The following is a 21,594-nucleotide window of genomic DNA, read 5'->3' as shown; positions in this document are numbered from 1 at the left end:
ACCAAAAGGAAAAACAATCCAAATCCTGAAGCGGTGGCTGACTAAAATCATTGCTTGTTCAACACGGCAGAGGCTAAAGGAATCGAAGATTCACTGGTTTGAGAATGACCCTCTTTGACCAACAGCTCATGGTTCAAAGGATTAAGACAAGACCTCCCTAATCTTAATCCTAATCCCATCCCTTCAAACTGGAAGCATCTCTGTCACATCCCCTTCTTCTCCTTTGTTATCATTACATCTTAGAACTAGGACTTCTAGACCATTCTATACATTACATTACCCTTCTTTTGGGGTTTGAAGATTTGATGCAGCCATGTACTCAAGTAACATGGCGGAATCGTGTTTTTAGGCGCAATGTGTTGAAATGGATGTAGACAAGCACACAAGACCGCTGTGCTTATGCTATTATGAAAGAAATATGCTAGGGACAGTCGCCAAGGCGTGTAAGAATGACTCCTGGTCGTTGATGTAAGTGTGGGCCCAACCGCACCATTGGGCGGAGTCAACAATGTTTGCACACAATATGAACTCAAGAGTTTCGTAACAAACAATTAAATCCTAAATGATGAGCAGCCCAATATAAAATTCTCAATGTTTTGACTCCTCTATATGTAGCCTCTGGCACCAGACTATGGGTGAAAGCACCCAAGAATGGCAATCCATCATGTAACGCTTAAACTCTATCGGCCTAAACTTTAAAAATTCACATTGAGATACTCACATGACTGCTGCTTTCTTTACCCAGAAGACATCGGCTCCGTTGTCAATTTGATTGTTTGAATGGTTGATGGCTTGAGCATTATACAACTCCGCTACCTGAACTTAGAACAAGTGTGGGAGAACAGATACATATCAATATTGTACAATTTTGCGTTTCAAATTAACTTTCTTCACCTGTTCAGACGATGTGGCTTGCTCTGGAGGTTTATCTCCCCGAACACGAATTAGACGTGGAAAGCGGAGAGAGATACCCTGATCTCACGTGCACATAGAATTAGATGAAGAAAACACATCATCTAATTCACATTTCACAAAGTAATAGCAAATATTGACAAGTAAAATAAAATATAATCCAGTGAACACTTTGATAATTCACATTTCACAAATTTGTAGTTTACCACTTTGATAATTTCTTTATATTCTGCAAACAAGTTGAGACTTATAGTAGCTCAACCCATGGAACAATTTTAAAAACTAATACACATGCGAGAAATAATTCAAAAAGAGCACCATTCCATGAATTATGATGGTGACTTTTACTTGTATCAAAAACAGGATCAATCTAGTCTATTATATGGATTTTCTCAAAGATCTATCTGTACAGCTTCAGAATTCAAACTACTGGACGGATCAAATACTGTCCAGGATGTGCTTCAACGAAAAGGTATTCAGGGCCAACAATTCTAACTCTTTGGGTACGTTTGTTCCTCAGGACTAGCATCCCGGATAGGGCTAGTTTTATCCTGATTCTATCAAACAAGGACTTATTTTGGAACCAGACTGGGGGTGACTCATGCATCCTTAGGTCTCACTGTTCTGGCCAAGTTGAAAACGGGGGCCAAAGAAGCCCTACTTCTCACTTTGTCAACTCTAACGACGAGAGCGCTACTGGTTTCTCCTACTTCTTATAGCTGATGGAGGTGTACAGGTGTAGCATTAAGTGATAACTGGGACTGGTGTCAGGTCTGGGAAGTCTTTTATAAATAATATTACATGTTTTTTTTACAGCTCCGTGGGCACTATCTTGCCTTCTAGTGAAAACACGCCAAACATGGGACAAAAATGAATTCACGCCAAGTAAATCTACGCTAATTCCTATAAGTAGTCCAAGCCAGGCAAATCCTGTATATCAAACATGCCCTGAATATGCAAAATGAACTCGGCAACACAATCGAAGTGCTGAGGGAGTTCTATTAAAGAGGAATATGCACAGAACAAAAAGGCAATGGTTACTACCTCTGAGGGATCAAACCATACATCTGGATTCAATGAATCAGAATACCTGTAATACGACTGGAATTGACAAGAACGCAAAATTAGCAAGAGAATCCGAAGAACCAAATACGTAAAAATCAGACCAAAAGAAGGAATCCTAGACCTTAGGTTTGGGTATCACTTTAGTAAGGAGACTGGCAGAACGTTCTTCAAGCATTGCTTCAGTGAGTCCAGTGCCTGTATAGCATCAAGATATACAGCAGACCGATCAGTAATAGGTACAACAGATTTGGAAATCACTGAAAAAGTTGCAGACATGTACATAAATAAATTGCACTGACCTACTTTACAAATGCTTTGAAACTCTTCATTATTGCTATCATAACAAGCGAGGAGGAATGCACCATAGACACCTAAGGAAGACCAAGATCATGATATCATCTCCACTTTGTCTTTCAACTTAAGAATAAGACGATGATAGTTTAAAGAAGAAGAATATTGCATCACCGACACACTGAAGATAAAACTAATAGATGTAAATTGACTGGAAACTTTTAAAGGGTGTTGCCTTTACGTGGAAGAAAAATGGAAGAATTTTTAATTATTAAATCCAGAAAGCAACATTTCAACAGAAAGTGCCTCTTCATTCAACTGAAAATGCTGTTTCATTACAGTTACCTGTACGTTTTCCCCGGCCATGGAAAGCAGCGATAAGTACCAAGTCTAGTGAGTCCCCAATACTGAAGGGCATAGCAAACGAATAAACAGAAAATTCAAAATGGAAAATGCTAATTGTATCACTCACCTGTCCATGTAATCTTTCTTCAATTTCAGCCAGTTAAGTGACCGCTTTGAAGGCTCGTAGGTAACATCTTTATTCAGTGTTTTAATAATTAAACCCTCGGAACTGCAATCCAGGATGAAGGAATAACGTAAGAAGGGCATAGCTCAATGAGAACAAACTTATACAGGTAAAAGTAAACTGGGATGCAATGCAAGGGAAAGGCCAAACCACAATTAAATTAAATTCTAAGACAGAAATTCATAAATTAATTAGTAGTACTATTTTCCACCTTCATGAAATGTATTTGTGCACAATTTGCAACCCTAGTGTAATTCAAATCCATTGCCAGCACATTTACGAAATTTGAATTGCTTTGTTTAATGTAATATCAATTTGCCCCCTGAAAAGTCAAAAGAACAAAGTGAATACCTTGAACTGACAGCAGCATCAAGAAACTGAAAAAATCCAGCTTCTTCCACAGAAGAGTCATACAGACACTGCACAAGGCAAAAACAGACTCACGTGTAAGAATATATTGTTACTTTCTGGTGTAAAGGCAGAACAAGAAGAATGGGAAAACATTAGAAATACAGAACTTTTTCTTATAAATCAAACCTCAACAATAATTGTAGCAACTAAATTGAATCAGTCAATGGGGTGCCCTTCTATAATCTCACTGTAATCAACAGACTTATGGTACCATCCAGTATAGATGATAACACCTTGTTCCGTCTCTTCTTGCGCTTTATTTTTCAGTTTCATCAAAGTTTTCAACAATAATTGTAGCAACTAAATTGAATTAGTCAACAATAATATCTCGTGAAGTCTTTTATATCTTAACTCAACAATAATCAAAATTAAATGCAGGAGCTGGTGTAGAAAGCCATAAAACATTTAGAAAACATTATGATATTTATGCATCATCATTAGTGAAGCCAGAACAGATGGTGTACTTAAGGAGTATATAGCCATATATATGCATTATCATTATGCAAAGGAGGGGTAGAACAAAGGTCAAACTTTGGGAACCATTCCTCCACAATAATACACAACAGTATATCCATAAAATTACTTTTGGTACAGCATTAGAGGGTAACTGCTGCTCTTCCGGAAGTGCTTTACTTAAAATGTTTTGACTTACATTTGAGAAGATTTCTGGGACGAAAACAAATATGGAGTGAGCCCAACTCCTATAGGTGGGTAGGAAACCATCATGAAGAGCACCAAGAATAAAATCTGGACTGCGGTGCGGAAATAATTTACCTGGAACGGCAGAATTTTCTGTTTTTCACAGTCGTAAGCAACGATTTCGCAATCCAAAACAAATGATGTTACATATGACTTCTTTAACCTGCAAGCTGACAGAAAACATTGGTAGATAAAAATTCAGGAGCACAATTAACATTCTGGATAACATGAGGTTGGATAACATGAAGTTGCCACCATAGAGCTCTTTCATGATAAATAAATAACCAACAAACTATTTACCCATCGCTCACGGTTAAATGCACTACCGATTGATTCAGTTTATATTACCAGAGAACTCAAACTTTTGGATTTTATTCCAGAGTAACAAACTCCCCACGTATTCTCACACCTAAGTTCAATATGCAATATCATACAACCAAGATAGAAGCGTACCTCGACACTGCAACAACAACATCAGGGTACTTTCCAGTGTTTCTTTCAGCATTTCGACTGTATATCTCAACCGAACCATTTTCCATGAAATGTATCTGTAAGAAATGGGGACGTTATTGTAACCAGAAAAAAGAAAAAGAAAAAGGAAGCACGCGATGATATACAACATATCACAAAGCAAACAAGATTACATGCTGGAATTAACAAGATGGTATCACCTGGGCACGTTCTCCATCATACTTGTATTCACTTGTGTATTCTGTATCCTGAAACTTCTGTACAATCTCAGATACCCCTTTAGTTGGTTTTGCTAGCATAGGTCCAACTGGGACACCCACAGTAAAGTTGCATATCTGTGGAAGATTCCACACGCTGCCACTTAAAAGGGCAGGGACGATTTTATCGTAGCTGATTGGAAATACTTATATTTTCATAAAATCAAGCATATTTGTATAACAGCCAAAATTCTTGTTATCTACTAAATAACCCTACAAGACACAAAAGGATCTAAACACTTATCATATTGCCAATTCAGTAGCATATAATATACTCAGTATCTTCACAGTCAGTAGCAGCAACAAGAAGTGCCTTGATATGGTATTTTTTTTCTTCTCCTGACTATCCTTCCCAGATTCCTGTTAAATTTCAAAAGCGAGGGTAAGTTAATTACAAGAAAAATGTCCTATAATATAAAAATTTAACCCCTCCGCAGAAGCTTCATATCTTATCCACCAGTAATGGTAAAATTACCAAAGAGAAAAAAGTTCACCAGCTAACTGCATCCCGTACAGTATAATATTATTTTGGTCAACTACATTTGGTAAAATCTAACCATCTCCACAATAGTTATTTTCCCTAAATATTTACAATAATTTGGTACATCAAAAGTAAAAGGGAAATTCTCCTTGATAAACAACATGAAGGAACATAATTTAACCCCTTTTAGCTTTCATAATTCGTAATATACAATAATCGTCCCTTTGTTTCTAGTTCTAGCTAAAATGAAAATTTCCAAACAAAATGTTCTTTTGAGAAGAAACATAAAGGCAGTGTCAAGGGCAGTGGACTTTGATCACCACCAAATTTACACTCACACATTGTTTTGAAAATGTGATAACTTATTAACAGAATCCATATAAAGTTATAGTACTCGAAAAGGCGCCAAAAAAAAAAAAATTCAATTGAGAAAAAAAATTGTACTTATCAAGTCCAGGCCCCTACATAAAGCAGCTCATGGCAAGTCGACGAAATGTACTGAAAACCTTGGTGACTGTTAATGCGTCAGGCTTGCGAAGAATGGTCTCCGTTTGCAACACGACCCAGATCTCCCTTTTCCTATAAATTTGAACCTCATTTATCAGTAAAGGAAAGAAAAATGAACTGCATAATGAGAGTGAACTTCCTAGAAGATTTGAAACACAAAAAGCATGTAACGTGACAGGTAACTCAGATAGTAGAAGATTTAAAAAATCCCACACAACTCGCCATGATGTAATGACACAAATCAACTATGTCGGGCAAAGATTTATGACTTTTCGGTTCATTAACCTCCCCGCATTATATCTGTTATAACCTGCTCTACATTTTCCACAATTGCACAAAGAGAGAGTAACAGAAGAACAATACAAACAATACAATTTCATTAACTGCCTTTCCATCTTTACATTCTCCTATTTATCCATTAACAAGTAACTAACTACTAACAACCTTGTACAGATGTCATCATCCTAGTATGCCATCTGGCAGTATCCTAACAATACCCCTCCCTTAAAACCAATCTTACAAAGTAAGATTTACAATTTGAACTAAGTACAATTGAAAACCAGCAATAAAACCGGGAACAACAAAATCACAAGAATGTATTAAAGGATCAACAATTTCCGAAAACTGGAGCTTCAAATCATGGTATATCTCCCCAGTAGCATCACTCCTTCAACGTCAATTAGTGAAGAACCAATTTTCTGACAAATCAGCGACAAATGCAAAAAGTTGATCCTTGACCTTTATCCAGGACCATCCCGGCTCCTTAATTACCCCCTTCGATCTCATCATTTTCCTTACTTCTACCGCTTCCCTCCATTTTCCTTCAGCAGCATACATGTTGGCCAGGGTTATGTGAGTCGCTGCACAACTCGGATCCAATTTAAGGATCTCATCTACAGCACGTCTTCCACAGTCTGTGTCACCATGGAGCCTACAAGCTCTAAGGAGAGTAGACCAAACAACATCATCCTGTTGAAATGGCATACTTTTGATCATATCCTCTGCCTCACCTAACCGTCCAGCTTGACAGAGGAGATCAACCGTGCAGACATAGTGTTCTTTTGCAGGATTAACCCAAAGTCATTGCTCATTGAATTGTAGTGGAAACCAAGATCAACCATTCCAGCATGGCAACAAGCAACAAGAACACCGATGAGGGTCACCAAGTCTGGTTTCAGACCAACCCTAGGAATCTTCTTAAACAGAACAATGGGTTCTCGGTAGAACCCATGTTCAGCATATCCGTTAATCATCGCCGTCCATGAAATAATATCACTAAGTTCTGTCACATCAAAGATCTTTGCAGCTTCTTTTATACTTCCACATTTCGAATGCATATTCACAAGAGCACTTTGTACCATAGATGTAAACTCTAAACCGACCAATCTATTAAAAGCATGAGGTGTGGGCGAGGCGTCCGAGGGATAGCCCAGCCTAGGCGTGAGGCGTGAGGCGAAGCCTTACGAGACCTTAAATAATAGGGGACAGGTGAGAAAAACAGAGGAAACAAGGATTTTTGGGGTTTTAAAAATAAAAGAAAAACAGACTTGGCCAAAACGACGTCATTTTGGGCCAAGTCATTTATAAAAAATTAAAGACTTGGCCAAAACGATGTCGTTTTGGACCAAGTCTTTAAAAAAAAAAAAAAAAAAATTCCATCTTCTTCTTCGCTGTCGTCTTCCTCGTGAAGACGCCACACACCTGCAACCCTAAACCCAGATGGCAGAGCCTGAAAACAGAGCATTCTACTTCGATTTTGGGTCGCGGATGGATCTAGGAACGCCCGCCAACCGCCTTTAGGCGCGCCTCAGCCGCCTAGTCTTGCCTCGACCACGCCTCGGCAAGTTTTCGCCCACTCCCACTGGGCAGAGGCGTTATCACTCCTGCCCTGCCTCCAAAACCGTCTAGACGCGCCTCGGGGCGCGTCTTTTAAAACATTGAAACCGACAAACAGAAAATTAGCGTGCATTTGTTTCCCTTGTTCAAGCATTGCCATGCTTCCACAAACACACAATACACTAGCAAGAGCAAACTCATTTGGTTGTGGTCCGTCCCTTCTCATCCACGACAAAAACTGAAAAGCTTCTTCCCCGTAACCTCCTTGAGAATACCCGGCAATTAAAGTGCTCCATGAAACAATATCTCTCCTGCTCATCTCATGAAACACCTTAGAACCTGAAGCCAAACACCCACATTTTGCATAAATGGTTGCAATGGAATTCCCACCGACAACAAAGAGATAAAACCCCTTTGTAAAACGTGGGCATGCAATTGTTCACCCCATTCAACTCTACCAAGATTGGCAACTCTAGATATGACACCTGCAAAAGTGTATTCGTTAGGACTGACACCGGCTTCCTGCATTCTTATAAAGGCTTTGATTGCACGGTCCTCTTGACCTGTCCAAACATAAGTTGTAATGATTGAAGTCCATGAAAAGACATCTTGTATCCTCATTTTTTCAAACAACTGCAACCCGTAGTCTAATTTGCCACCACCCTTATCCCGAATGCCCTTGTAGTAGTCACGATCGAGAACAACATAGCAAACAACACAGCAACCAGTTTCAAATATGGAGAGAGTGAACTTTCTTTCATTTTTTCTGTTCTTGTCCATACAAGCTTCTAAATTACCAGCATACTCCCTATGAATGATCATGGAAGAATCAAAACTCACCTCACATTTGACCACCTTGGAACAATCAGAAACACAATCTTTATTCTGGGACTTCGAATTGAAGAGCCTCTGACTAATTGTTCCACCCTTGTCCCGAATTCCCTTGCAGTAGTAGCCCATGGAACGATTGATAACAACACAGAAACTTGAGTCCTCACAGTTTGCCAATAAATCCATTGACTCAAAACTGGAGAGAAACTTGGTACCTCCTTTATCACGAATGCTCGTATGGTAGCCAAGTTTAATATCAAGAATGTAACCTGAGTTCGACATTTTGTCGAACAGGTAGAGTGCACGCGAACCAGGCAATTTAGCTTTCTTGAACTCAACATTAGAAACATGAATTTCCAAAATGAAAACTTGGGATTTGCCATTCTTACAATCAGATTCAAGAACAGTCGCTGATTTCGAATGAAAGAACCTTTGAATATTTGTTCCGCCTTTGTCACGAGTGAATTCATGGAAGCCAAGCTTCAAAGAAGCAATGTCGACCGTTTGCTGCAGTCCAACAAACACATGGTGGGCATCATTTTCACCAGATTTCGCAACCGAAATTAAAACCACTTCAGGGAAAGAACCCACTTCAGGAAAAGAACAAAGACCCACATCACAGAGCAAGGAGTCTTCACCTTTCTTGGCCAACAATTTCGAAGCATAAATTTTTTCTCCATTCCTATAAATTCACAATCAGAAACAGGGAACCCAGAAACCAAATCGTTTGTGGCACCTGTTTTGTAATCAAAATCAAGAAATGGAGGACTTTGCACAGAATCTTTAGCTTCCCTGTCAAACAAATCGAAAACCTTCTCGTTCTCCCCAGCCAGAACTTTCAAAGAAAACCCAAAACTTACTTCAAATCTGGGGTTGGAACGAGGAATCATCGTCGTGGTGTTTGCCGTAGTCGCGAACGTTTTTGAATCTCTTCAATATGGGTTGCAGACAAGGAGGACTTTTGGGCTTGTATTTTGGACGGTACTGAGACAAGAATTCATCCACTTTCTCTTGGGCACGAACCTTTTCCTTGTGGAAGGATTGAAGCTTGAGAACAATTTGATTAGAGAGAGAGGAGATGTCGATTTGATGAACGGCTGATGCGTCGGTGTAGCTGCAGAAGATTCCACACCAAGTTTTTCCGCAAGCAACTTCAATTGAAGAAGTGGTAGTCTTGAATTCGGTCCGAAATTTGGCCTGAGAAATCCTGAATTTTTCTTGAGACTTCTTGAATTCGGTCCGAAATTTGGCCCGATTGGAAACCCTCGATTCCATGGTTTTGCAAAACGTTTGCGGCGGTATACAACGGAGAAGGATACACAAAACCCACATTGGTATTGCTTCTTCACATGCACTTCAGTCCTCCCACAAGCCTCTGCAAGCGCCTTAATAATCGAAGCATCGCCAATTCCAAGCTCCAAACCCTCATGCGCGGGTGCAATCCTATTGGCAGCAAGATAGATCATAGGAACCAAATCCTCAGGCGTGGTGTACATTACAGTCCTCAACATGTTACAAACAATATCCGTGATCACAATCCGACCTGTCTCTTTGTCAATCAAATCGAAAACCAAACAAACAAACACAAAAGGAATCCTCTCGCCCTGGCCCCAATTCGCCACCAATTTCGGGTCAAATTCCCTGGCTTTCTTCTTCAATAGCGGCATTCGGCTCTTCAATTCCTCGGTCCGCTCCTCAGCACCCGCCGCCACACACACTTTCTTCCCTGCCGGAACTACCTCATTGCCGCCACAGCTCGAATTTTCTTGAGCTTCTTTGATTTCCTTGGATTCCGGAGCTTTAAGTTCCACGGATTCTGGGTCCTGGGTTGTACCGGCACTTTCGGGCGTAGATAGCAATTGGGGTTTTTCGATAGGATTAGTGGGGTCTAGGGTTTTTCGCTTCTTGGATGAAGAAGGCTGGAGCTTTTTCTTGGCGGCGGCGGTGCGGGCGCCGGACATGAGTACGTCGAAGGCGGAGGGGCGGGAGGACATGGCGCGAATATTAGGGCTTTAGGGGGAGAGGGAAATGAGAGGAAGAGAAGATCGTTTAGGGCAGAAGAGGGAGATGGGGTTGTGTAGACGGCGGCGAGAGCGGAGACGAAGACAATGACATGAACAGAGAGATCGTGAGAGCATCAAATGGAGAGCATTTGGGAGAGTGAGGGTGTGAGACTCAAGAGAGAAATGGCGGGAAACGTCGTTGAGCGTTCTAACTAACTATCAAGAATTAAAACTTAAAAAAATCTCATTCTCCAGTTCAAATTTTCTATATTAGGAAATAAAAATACACTTATGAGCAGAGCAGTCTAAAATGAGATTTTTGGAGTGCCAATAACACTTCCCTTTGTTTATTCTTGTAATTGTTATTGGAAGTCCAAACATCACAATTGATAATTTGGAAAATAATACTAGTCCTAAAAATATTGATTTATTTGGAGTTTAACTGTTTTTAAGTTGAAAATTATAAAGAAAATGATTGATCTTGTCAATCAAGATTCAAATGAAATATGGTGAAATAAATATTAAAACAATGTTTTACCCTCAATTTATTAAAAAAAGAAAAAGGAAAAGGAAAGATCATCAAATTGTCAACCTCGAAAAATCGACAATCTCATAAGTTTGGTTGTTTTTTTTTATTTTTTTTTGGGATTTTTGATTTTGCCGACCTCTAGTTTTCACACTAAATATAAGACTAGTCTTGTAATTCAAAAGAGTTATAGAATTTAGTAAGATAAAGTGTGATGAATTTGCTACAATTGCGAGTTTCGCTTTCGTTCTGGTCTTGTGCCGTGCCCTATAATTTAGAGAGTCATAAATGCTTCGGTTAGGAAATTGGATTGAATTTTGCTCCAAGTTGTCTTAGCCGCCAAGAAAGAGATCTTTTAAGCATGATAGGGTTCAAATAGCACGTAGAGTTTCCAGACAATCTTTCCAATTTGCCTCAAAAGCAAGAAGCAGTGCATCCTCATTATCTTCTAGTCACTACAACCCTACATGGATACAAGGGTTTCACTGAAAAGAATTCAAATTTCAACATTTGCACCTAAGAACACGATCTACAATTTTTGTAACAATTCTTGACAAATCTCAAGATTGTTAATACCAAAGTAACAGCGGAACAACTTAGTGTAATTCGTAACAATTCGGTGTTTATTCGCAAATTAAACATCCATATTTATAGAATGAATGACCATAAACTCGTACAAAAATTGAGGAACTTGCAGAGAAATGGAAGATCATAAGGTGATATCGTGGATGATTCCTAGTCATTGATGTAAGTGTCGAGACAACCACATCAATGGCCGGAGTGAACCATGTTTGCACACATGGACCACTATCCCAAGCACTGACGGATCCATATAGGGACCCGGGGGGTCCCGGGATCCTTCGGAAGCCCAAAAAACACTTGTGATCGACCTTCAGGACCTTCCAACAATTTGGGCAGGTGTAGTGGAGAGGCTTGTTGCCTCCATGGATGTGCAGGCAGCAGTGCTTATAACAAAGAAGAAGAATAGGTTTTTAGCTTTTGTTTTAAAAGACCTAGCCAAATCGACAGCGTTTTTGAGCCAGGTCATTATAAAAAATTTAAAAACTAAAATATCTTTGTTTTCTCTATAGAGCCTGAGAACCCCGGTCTTTTCTAGTATCTCCAAATTATATTTAAGAACTCCCAGAACCAATCGTCGCAACCTTCCAACTTTAAACCCAAGTTACCCTATTCCCCACCACCATTTGCCCTTCCACCGCCTTTAGTTGCCTAATTTTATTTCTTCCAAATTCATATAAGTTTTTTAATCCTAGACTCTAGTTGTAACTCCCAATTAATAATATATATATATATATATGTTACATTAACAAATTTTATCTTTGTAGAGTCACTCATTGCGTTATGTTATTGAGAAGAATTTGCTGGTTTTATTACCTTTGAGATTAATCTTGATTTATTCAATGAACCAAATTCAGTAGAAAATAGTGATATGGAACAAAATTAGTCTAATATATTTTTTTTCTTTTTTTGAGCTTTTATGTTCGGACCCCCCAAGCTTGAAATTCTGGATCCGCCACTGATCCTAAGCGTTCCTGAATTTGAATTAGAGACAATTATTTCGTTGAATTTGAATTTGAGATATGTTGCACCTTTTATCGTTTTAAAAGTTCACATTGAGATACTTACACATGCTATATCAACATGTCTGCAGATCTCTTTACACAGAAGCCATCTCTAGAAATGAGTAGAATACGAGCACTCTGTTCCCTAATCATCTTCGCTGTCATCTTTGGTGCCATCTTTGTACATGTTGGCAATCTGAACTTCACAGAAGTGTGTGAGAAAAAATATCCATAGAATACAATCTTGTATTTCAAATTAACTTTCTTCACCTACTTCAATGGTGTGGCTTGCTCCAAAGATTTAGTGTTCGTTTGGAAGTATTTTTAAAATGGCTAAAAGTGCTTCTAGTGAAAATGCTTATGGAAGTATTCCTTAGTAAAAGTGCAAGAGAATCCCGAAAAAATACTTTTAAGTGTTTTTAGAACCTAACAACATTCATGCAAAATGTGTCTTCAGTCATTCTAGGACAAAATGATATCAAGGGCATTATGAGAAGAAGCTGTAGTCCAGCAAGTCTAGCACTTAGGGCTGGTTTGGTTTTGTTGTGCTTTGAAAAAAAACTGATTCTGCTGTGCTGTAAGAATAAGTAGCTGTGAAATAAAGTAGCAGAGTGTAGAGTGTTTGGTAAACTTTTTTGTAAAAGTGCTTTTGAAAAAAAAAAAAAAAAGAGTAGTATTATAGTATTTGATAAACGTTTATGTAAAACAGATGTGAAAAAAAGCTGGTTTTTCAAAGCTGGGTTTTGCAGCTTTGTGTTTTAGGCTTTTTTTCATCCAAAACTGTGAAAAAAAACTGAAGTTGAATGTTTACCAAATATAAAAAAGCTCCCAGCTTTTTTTTATAACCAGAATCACCTCAATACTAAACTTGGGCTTAGAAGCAGAAGTACAGGCCTACCTATGTAACTATCCTTAATTGCATTGTTTTGACAACTAAAAAACATAGGAATAGTAATTCTAAATTTCATTAACCTTCTATCTTTCTAACCGGAAAACTTCCGTCACTAGAGATTAAGGGGAAAAAGAAGTTCATTTGACAAAGTCCCAAGCATGCAAAAAAGTAGTTCACTTAGTGTGCTTGTTGTCCTCAGTCAAACCATGTTGCACACATTTCAATAAATATCGACATATGCTTAAACAATCTGATGAATGATATCGAGAGAATTCGTCTAGTGTTGACAAAACTTATCGAGATACTGCCTAACGAACATTACATTAAACACTTGATGGGCACATATAAAATATTAGTCGATGCACTGTTGCTATTGTTATAAGACACATGTATATGTATCCTTAATTAAGCATCAAAGGGCACAATCAACTTTTGTGCACAATGCCCTTCTTTTTTTTGTAATGTTCACATGTATATTTTCAATACTCCGAGTGGTTTTGGAACTTCCTTACTCCCAATATACATCACGCACCAAGTACAAAGGGAATCATCCGTAACATTTGTGTTCTGGCTTCCCATCTAGGATATGTTGTGTTTAAATTCTCTACTCGATGTGTAGTAAAGCAACTCATGAAGTGGTTGCCTTTGTGTTTAGAGAACACAGTGTTTTTAGGTAGGATCAATTTGAACCCATTTGACTGTTTATTATTTTAGTGGCTGATGCAATACCATTGGCTTTTTTGTGAAAAGAAAAGAAAAAATAGAAGATGAATTACTTACTAGTTTAGGAGAACTTTCTTCATGTCTAAGTTTCTTAACATGAAAAATTATTTTCTTTATCTTTAATCTATTTCAAATTAAAAAATTATTTTATCATTTAGTACTGCGGTTTAGCGATATTCCTCTTCACTCGTAAGTGAGAGATTTTAGGTTCAATTCTTGCTAAAGGCAAATTTGAATCACATTATTGCTAGTCCATTGTGAAACTAAGTCCAACCCCCCTCACCTTTTTTACACTTTTTACACTAAGGGGAGGGGGAAGTTTGGTTATGTCACACAATCGACAACCTAATGTGGTATCGAATTCACCATCCACAATATTCAAACATAAGACCTTTCACTTTCAAGTGAAAATAAATATCACTAGAGTGTAGTACTAAGTGATCATCCCCCTCACTTTTAGTGTAGGTTATATCGTTTCGTTTGTTCACAAAAAAAATGAAATTATCTCATTCACCTCGAACTTGTAACAAGGCAGCATGTGTCCTTCAATAGGATAACTTTGAACCTGTAACCTTATTTAATATTTTTTCTGCTAATGTTAATGTTTCTATCCATATTTGATTATCAATAAAATCAATTTATGGTTAGTAAAATTTCTAGATACAACATGAGGCCTGAATTGAATAAAATGTTTGAAGGCCCCAATCTATAACACATGATAAATGACATTGATAATACAGCAATGCCCTCGTTAACAAGCTACTCGGTGCCATGTCTTGTGGGATTTTGAATTTTCTAATATTTTGGACCATATGGCGACGATCATCAATTAATTTAGAAAGTTGAAGAACATTACAAATATTATTGTCACTTAGTACTTTGATTTAATTGTATTCTTTTTCATTTGTAAGAGTGGTGGTTTAGATTCGAGTCCTGTTAAAGACGAATTTGAACCACATTATTACTAACTCGTTGTGAGGCCTAGCCTACTCGTTTGTTGAAAAAAAAAACATTATAAACATTATTTGGCCAAAAAGATTAATTCAAAAATGACAAAGAACGACTGAAATAAGGGAGCAATAATATTGTATTATGTCGTTTATAGAACAAACAAAAAAAAGATATCCACCAAAAGTTATGCACGATTTGTGAGACTAAGTCTCTACAAACTTCCTACCACATATAATAGACCTATTTTTTTTTTTTTTAAAAGGGGGAATAGGGAAGTGATTTCCTCTTACACACGATTATAATTATGACATTTGAATTGAATACAATTTTTTCTTAATGAAACGATAGTGCTAGTGGGTTAGATACTTAATTGTTAAGGGTAGAGGGAGAAATCAGTGAGGATCAAACTTGTATTAGGGTGCACAAATATGATTATTTTTCGGCATTGAGGTAAAACATCATCTACTTGAATTGAATAATCTAAAGGAAGTTTTAACGAAAAGTCTACGGTATTGTTCACTTTAACGAAAAACCATATTTTTACACTAAAAAGTCAAACCTGGTACTATTCACTTTACCCTTTATTTTGTCCTTATCGTTAAAACTCAAAGTTTTCAAACTATTTTTTTATTAATTTTCCTTAATCTAAAAGATAATCAAGAGACAAAAATAAATAGATATGTGGAGAATGAGAAAATGGATGTGCGAAAATAATTTCTTCTATTAAAGTATTATTCCAACAATTCGTCAATTACCCTAATGTTAATGTCTCATCTTTAAAGCAGGTGCTATCATCATTCGACTGACATCTAAGCTCATGAAGGTTGTTATAGAGTAACAATTTTGGCAATCCCATTTTAACTTGTAACAACTCTCAGTGAATTACTTCTTAATGGGAAGTGTTATTGACACTCTAAAAATCTCATTCTACATTCTTTATAAGCGTATTTTTCTTTCCTAATAGAAGTATAAAATGAGATTTTTAGACTGTTAATAATAATTCTCTTCCTAATTTATCTACACTCACAGACTCACAGTAAAAGTGCCAAAAACTGAATTGAAAGTACGAAAATCACTACTTTTATTCCAACACCTAACACACACATGGAAACAAATGATAACGGAAACCCTCCAACCAAGTTGACAAATTATCTTAAACAATTGGATTTCGTGTCAAACACACGGTCAAACACACTAAGTTTCATAATACAATTGATTAAAAACTTGAAGGAAAAAAATAAATCCCAACTAATTATATTATAATACTTGATGTACCAGATTGTGTTTCTAGCATACTGAAAAAATTCTATTTGATTTCGTGTCAAACACACGGTCCGACACACTAATTTTCATAATACAATTGATTGAAAACTTGAAAAGAAAAAAAAATTCCAACCAATTATATTATAATACTTGGTGTACCAAATCGTATTCCCAGCATATTGAAAAATTTCTCGTGTTTTATATTGACAGCATGACAAGATTGAATAATTCACCCTCCAAGTTGTAGTTAAATAGAACCAAGGTGAAACTTTGACTTGATTTTTTACAAGGATTTTTGACTTCATCTGTATATCTGTATATATAAAGACCATTCACTGTCATCAGAAAGAATTTTAATCATCCCTGGCTTTCACATGACAATAGGGTAAAAGTTAAAACTGTACAGAAATATATATATATATATATATATATATATAGATACACACACACACACACTATTATTAAGAAAATCCTTGTCAACTTTTTTTTCTTTTTTTTATTTATTTTACTCTTATTTTTGATACACACCATTTACAAAAGGAGTGCAAAATAGTAATTTTGTATCTTTTAACAAAATAATAATCATATCTTTATTTTTTTTATTTTACTTTATTTTGTTTTTTTGAAATAATTACAATCATATTTTTTAAATTTTACCCTCATTTTTAACACATAATATTTACATAAAAAGAACAAAACAATAATTATGTAATATTAAAAAAAAATGTACTTATTAAAAATTGTTCACACACACAAAATATGTGTTCCTTGCTAGCATAAAATAATACAAACATGGCAACAGCCAACCAAACCGATGGAAAAGCAGAGAGATAGACTCATCCCGTTGAAGCCGAAGCAGCCACTGTTCTTTTTTCTCCGGTAATAAATTGTGGCTATTTTTCCTCTTCTCTTTGAAGCATTTTGTCAAACACTTTACACGCAGTCGTAAATACAACATATATACAGACGCATGTATGCTTGCACGCAGTGTGTGTCGCCAAACTCTCTGCAAATGCATTAAATGCGGGCGTCCTTTTCCACTTCCTCCATTTTTGATCAGCTTCTTCTCTTTGTTTCTTTCTGTCTCTGTTTTCTTGTCTCGTTGTCTCTCCCCATTCTTATATACCAAATTCAGATTCCTGATTGGTTTCAAAGGTTCCAACTCTCTTACACTACCTCTTCGATCCGATTTACTCTACCATTCAAAAACCCACAATTTTTTTTTCCTGCGGTTTTCTCACTGATCTGAGCAGCAAATCCGCCATTGAAGCTCGGGGAACTGGGTTTAAGATTTAAATTTTTTCAGAAAACGAAGGAAGTAATGGAGGGTAGGATGAAGAAGTACAGCCAAGTGAGTCCGGAAAGGGCGAAAGTGTGGACTGAGAAGTCGCCCAAGTACCACCAGAACCGCAAAGTTCCTGTGGTTTACTATCTCTCTCGAAATCGGCAGCTTGAACACCCCCATTTCATGGAGGTTCCTGTAACATCTCCTCAAGGGCTCTACCTCAGAGGTATTCAAAGTTCAAATTGTAAAAAATGAATTTCTGGGGTTTTTCTTGGTGGGGTATTTTGATTTTCTGAATTTGCTGAGACTTATTTGTGAATTTTAATTTTGTTTGGTTGCAGATGTGATTAATAGGCTTAATGCTCTGAGGGGCAGAGGCATGGCTTCCATGTATTCATGGTCTTCTAAGAGGTGAATTTCTAGTCTTTTTTTTTTTTTTTTTTAATCCCAAGTTTTTGAAAATGGTATCTTTTAAGGCAGTTTTGTAATTACTTTGGTTTGGTTGAATGAGTGCAGAAGCTATAAGGGTGGATATGTTTGGCATGATCTCTCTGAAGATGATCTGATTCCTCCGGCCCATGGAAATGAATACGTACTCAAAGGTTCTGAGCTTTTTGAAGAATCGAATTCAGGTAAATGCGGTACGTGATTCAATTTCTCATTGTTTGGTTACTAGGAATTGTAGTGAATGATTTCAAACTTGTCATTTAATTGCACTCAGAAAATATAAGTGCTTATTCAGTATTCACCATAATTTTCGATTCCATGGATAAGAAATTTAAGATCCTAAATGTGGATAATTTGTTTATTCATCTGTTGTTTCTGTCCAGGTCGGTTTAGCCCGTTGGCAGAAATAAAAATCCAGAGCTTGAAACAATTACCGGAACCTGCATCTTCTAGAAGCCAAGATGATTCTTCATCGTCGTCAAGTTTGAATGGGAAGGAAACAAAGCATTCTCAAGAAGATGAGCTCTCTCCTCCGGTTCAACGTCTCAAAGGCTCTTCCAGTGCATCTCCAGAGTCTACGGTTGGAAAGAATTCTTCGTGGGGCGGTTCACTGAGCTTGACAGAGTACAAGGTTTACAAGAGTGATGGTTTGGCTGATGCTTCTACGCAGACTGAAGAAAATGGGAACAAACCTAAAGCATCAGAAACATGTACAAGGGGTGTTTCCACAGATGATGGGTCGTTGGAACCGGATTGCAGTTATTATCATAATCGAGTGCTGTGTGTGAAAGAGAACTCTGAGATTTGCAGTGATTCAGTTTCCCCTCCTCGGTTTTCCCCCAGCCCATCTTCATCAGGTGGGAAGACTGAAACTTTGGAATCCCTTATTAGGGCTGATGTTAGTAAACTCAATAGTTTTAGAATAGTTGAAGGGGAAGACGTACGGATGCAAAACAATCCAAGGGTTAAGGCTACTAATGTACTTATGCAACTCATCTCGTGTGGTTCAATATCAGTGAAGGATCACAGGTTTGGTCTTATTCCAACCTACAAGGCCCAGTTTTCCCATTCCAATTTTCGCTCCCCATTATTCTCCACTAAAGTAATGCTGGGAGAGCTGGACTGCCTCTCAGAGAATCCAAGGCTAATGGGTTTGAGATTGGAAGACAAAGAATATTTTAGTGGGAGCTTGATTGAGACTAAAATGCTCAAGGAGGAAGATGGATGTACAGCTTTAAAACGATCGTCTTCATACAATGCTGACAGGTTAGCCTAGTCATAAAATTATCTTTCATTTCTTTTAGAAGTTTACACACCTTTTGTTTTAAATCATGATATTTTAGGGTCATCTCCTAACGTGTAGTAGTAAGATTGAAGTAAATTTAGTCAAAATCATACTTAGGGTGGTAAAAATTGAGGTGCAGGGCTGTTTATTAGGGAACTTATACAGTTTACTTTGATGGTGAAAGCCAGGGATTCGACCAGAGTTAGGAAGTTTCTTACTACCTACCAGAATGTCAATTCTTAAATCTGATGATTCAATTATAGAATTTGAATGCTTTAAGATGGGACCGTACGTATGAAGATCCACAAATCTAGGGCCGTCAAACCTGCCAAATTGTGTTCTAAGTTGATCTACTTGAGCTTGGGTCCCTTGGATGCTGCTTCATTCTTGTCTATGCAAGTGAATTTTTAACTCAAAGGTTTGGTATATCACACAAACAAGAGAGCACAAATTTGATGCAAGTGCTTTATCAAAAGTTATGATTGGTTGCTTCTCACTTCTGAACTTCTAAGTTAGGCCTGTTCAAGCAACGGGAAACCTTGAAGTAACAAGTTTAAGTTGGCTTTGGTTTATTAGGGTAGACAGGAAATCTTTGTTTTTTGTCAAGTGAAGAGTTTAGCTGTGGTAACTTTATAAATGTGTAGTTTTATGACTTTTGTAATCCTCTATGTTTTAAATAATTTTCCCCTTGTCTCTGGATATAGGTTAATCACATTGAATTTGTGCTCTCTTGCTATTGTGATATATTTTGGTTTCTCTTCTTTATGATGAATGTGCTTCTACTGAAATTTTAATTAATCATAAAACCTAAACCTGTTAGATCAGATGTTAGCATCACAGTTTGATGCTAAAATAAAAAATTATGTCAAATCATGAGTTTTTCTTTGATCTGAACAAGTAATGAAGCAGATTCACTTCTTTCTTTTGATAAAATGATCCGATTCGTTTCTGATGCTGGCTGAAACAAATTCAAGGGGCTACATGTCCCAGGTCCACCTAGTTGCCATCTTTCGGAGTTCCTCTTATTTGGGGATAAGTTTGTCTGAGTATTCTGGAGTTTTTGTTATAAAAGTTGTGTGGCTAATAAGAAAGGATTAGCCTCTTTGGAATTTGTTGATTGAGAATTATTTGTATCTGTTTGGAAGGGTGGTCATTGGTTAAATGGCAACTGTCCATATTTCCAATAGCATCGTACGTGCAGTTGTAACTATTTTATGGTTCAAATGCTAAACTTATCAGCTTGCAGGAGTTGTAAGAAGCTGGATTCAGTAGAGGACAAAGAGGAGTCTACATCAGGACGTTCGAAATGCATTCCAAGATCAATCAAAGCTTCGCTGAGCAAGCATCCACGAAGTGAATCTATGAGATTCCCCATTTCCGATAAGCCAAGGAACTCCTCAGATGTAGTTGATGGTGCACATATCAATACCCATAGCGTATCCAATGGATGTAGCAAAAGAATCACAGACCCTTCATCTCTTAAAAAGCAATCGAAAAGGTTAGATTCGTTTAGAGAAGAGAAGGAGAAGGAGAAGGAGAAGGTGATCAAAATCGAAGAAAGTTGAGTGCCGAGTCCTCCCCATTTTCACCTTTTTCAAATTTATTACTGTAATCCAGTTTTGTTCTTGTCAATGTTGGTTGACATTTTGTTTGTTTTCCTCCAAAACAGGCTTGCTTCAGGAGCTCGGGTTATAATCCAATCCAGAGCACCTTTCGATACCACTGCGGTTGGCAGTTCGTAGACACCAGCGCTGAAGATAAAAGCAAGGGGTAATTTTTCAGGTGGTTTGAAGTTCAAATGATGTAAACTTATTGGCGGGTAAGGCAAAAAGTAATTTTTTGTATATCTGAAAAGTAAAAAGAAAGGAGCAAATCACTTATTTGCAAAGGGGATGGTCCTGGTTGGTGGACCTACCCCGTTTCCTGAGATATGGAGTTGGATTTTTGGGTGGGGTTGTTCAAATGGGTTTTCTTTTCCTCTTTTTATGTAACTAGGGTTTCAAAATCTTCCTTTTTACTGCAATGCTTTAATTTTAGAACAGTTCCTCTAGCAGCAGCATGGTTTAGGTGCTGCCTGCCTGCTATTACCAAAGATTTGTTTCAATCTCTCTATCTCTCTCTATTTGGGAAATTACACCCATGGATGATGCTAATCTACACAACCATTTTTATTTCTCATATTCCCCTCTTAATTTTCAACTATCAGAATTGAAGAAAATCAAATGACATGAATTAACAAGTGGAGAAAAATGTGTGTAGATGGGCACCACTCATTTTGGCGAAATCTACAATGCATCAATGTATCGCACACTCTGCGGGGCCTGAGTTGATTCAACCTATCAGATA

At 37.4% G+C, this 21,594-nt stretch overlaps 1 protein-coding gene and 2 pseudogenes across 2 annotated transcripts; 1 reads left to right on the top strand and 2 right to left on the bottom strand.

Annotated features, from left to right (window-relative positions):
* Positions 1–1,356: 1,356 nt before the first annotated feature.
* On the bottom strand, positions 1,357–10,284 carry LOC137743048 (DNA ligase 1-like; annotated as a pseudogene).
* LOC137741755 (putative pentatricopeptide repeat-containing protein At3g47840) lies at positions 6,022–9,180 on the bottom strand (annotated as a pseudogene).
* A 6,769-nt stretch (positions 10,285–17,053) lies between the features above and the next one.
* Positions 17,054–20,924, top strand: LOC137743293 (protein SOSEKI 3). Of its 2 annotated transcripts, none has more exons than XM_068483161.1 (5): positions 17,054–17,742; positions 17,858–17,927; positions 18,033–18,148; positions 18,347–19,229; positions 20,495–20,924. In XM_068483161.1, the coding sequence occupies exons 1-5, from the start codon at positions 17,553–17,555 to the stop codon at positions 20,811–20,813; spliced, it is 1,578 nt and encodes a 525-aa protein (XP_068339262.1). In that variant the 5' UTR covers positions 17,054–17,552; the 3' UTR covers positions 20,814–20,924. The 2 variants fall into 2 exon arrangements, with proteins under 2 accessions (XP_068339262.1, XP_068339261.1); XM_068483160.1 differs by having other exon boundaries at positions 18,033–18,157.
* Positions 20,925–21,594: the final 670 nt, after the last annotated feature.

Source organism: Pyrus communis, chromosome 8, assembly GCF_963583255.1.
Source record: "Pyrus communis chromosome 8, drPyrComm1.1, whole genome shotgun sequence".
Taxonomy (NCBI): domain Eukaryota; kingdom Viridiplantae; phylum Streptophyta; class Magnoliopsida; order Rosales; family Rosaceae; genus Pyrus; species Pyrus communis.
The sequence above is the reverse complement of the archived record's forward strand: the minus strand, read 5'-3'. Positions and strand labels throughout refer to the sequence as shown.

Coding starts and splice junctions, on each gene's coding strand:
- LOC137743293 (XM_068483160.1), top strand. CDS start 17,553: ATGGAGGGTAGGATGAAGAAGTACAGCCAAGTGAGTCCGGAAAGGGCG. Junction 17,928..18,032: donor TATTCATGGTCTTCTAAGAG/GTGAATTTCTAG, acceptor GAATGAGTGCAG/AAGCTATAAGGGTGGATATG. Junction 19,230..20,494: donor TCTTCATACAATGCTGACAG/GTTAGCCTAGTC, acceptor ATCAGCTTGCAG/GAGTTGTAAGAAGCTGGATT.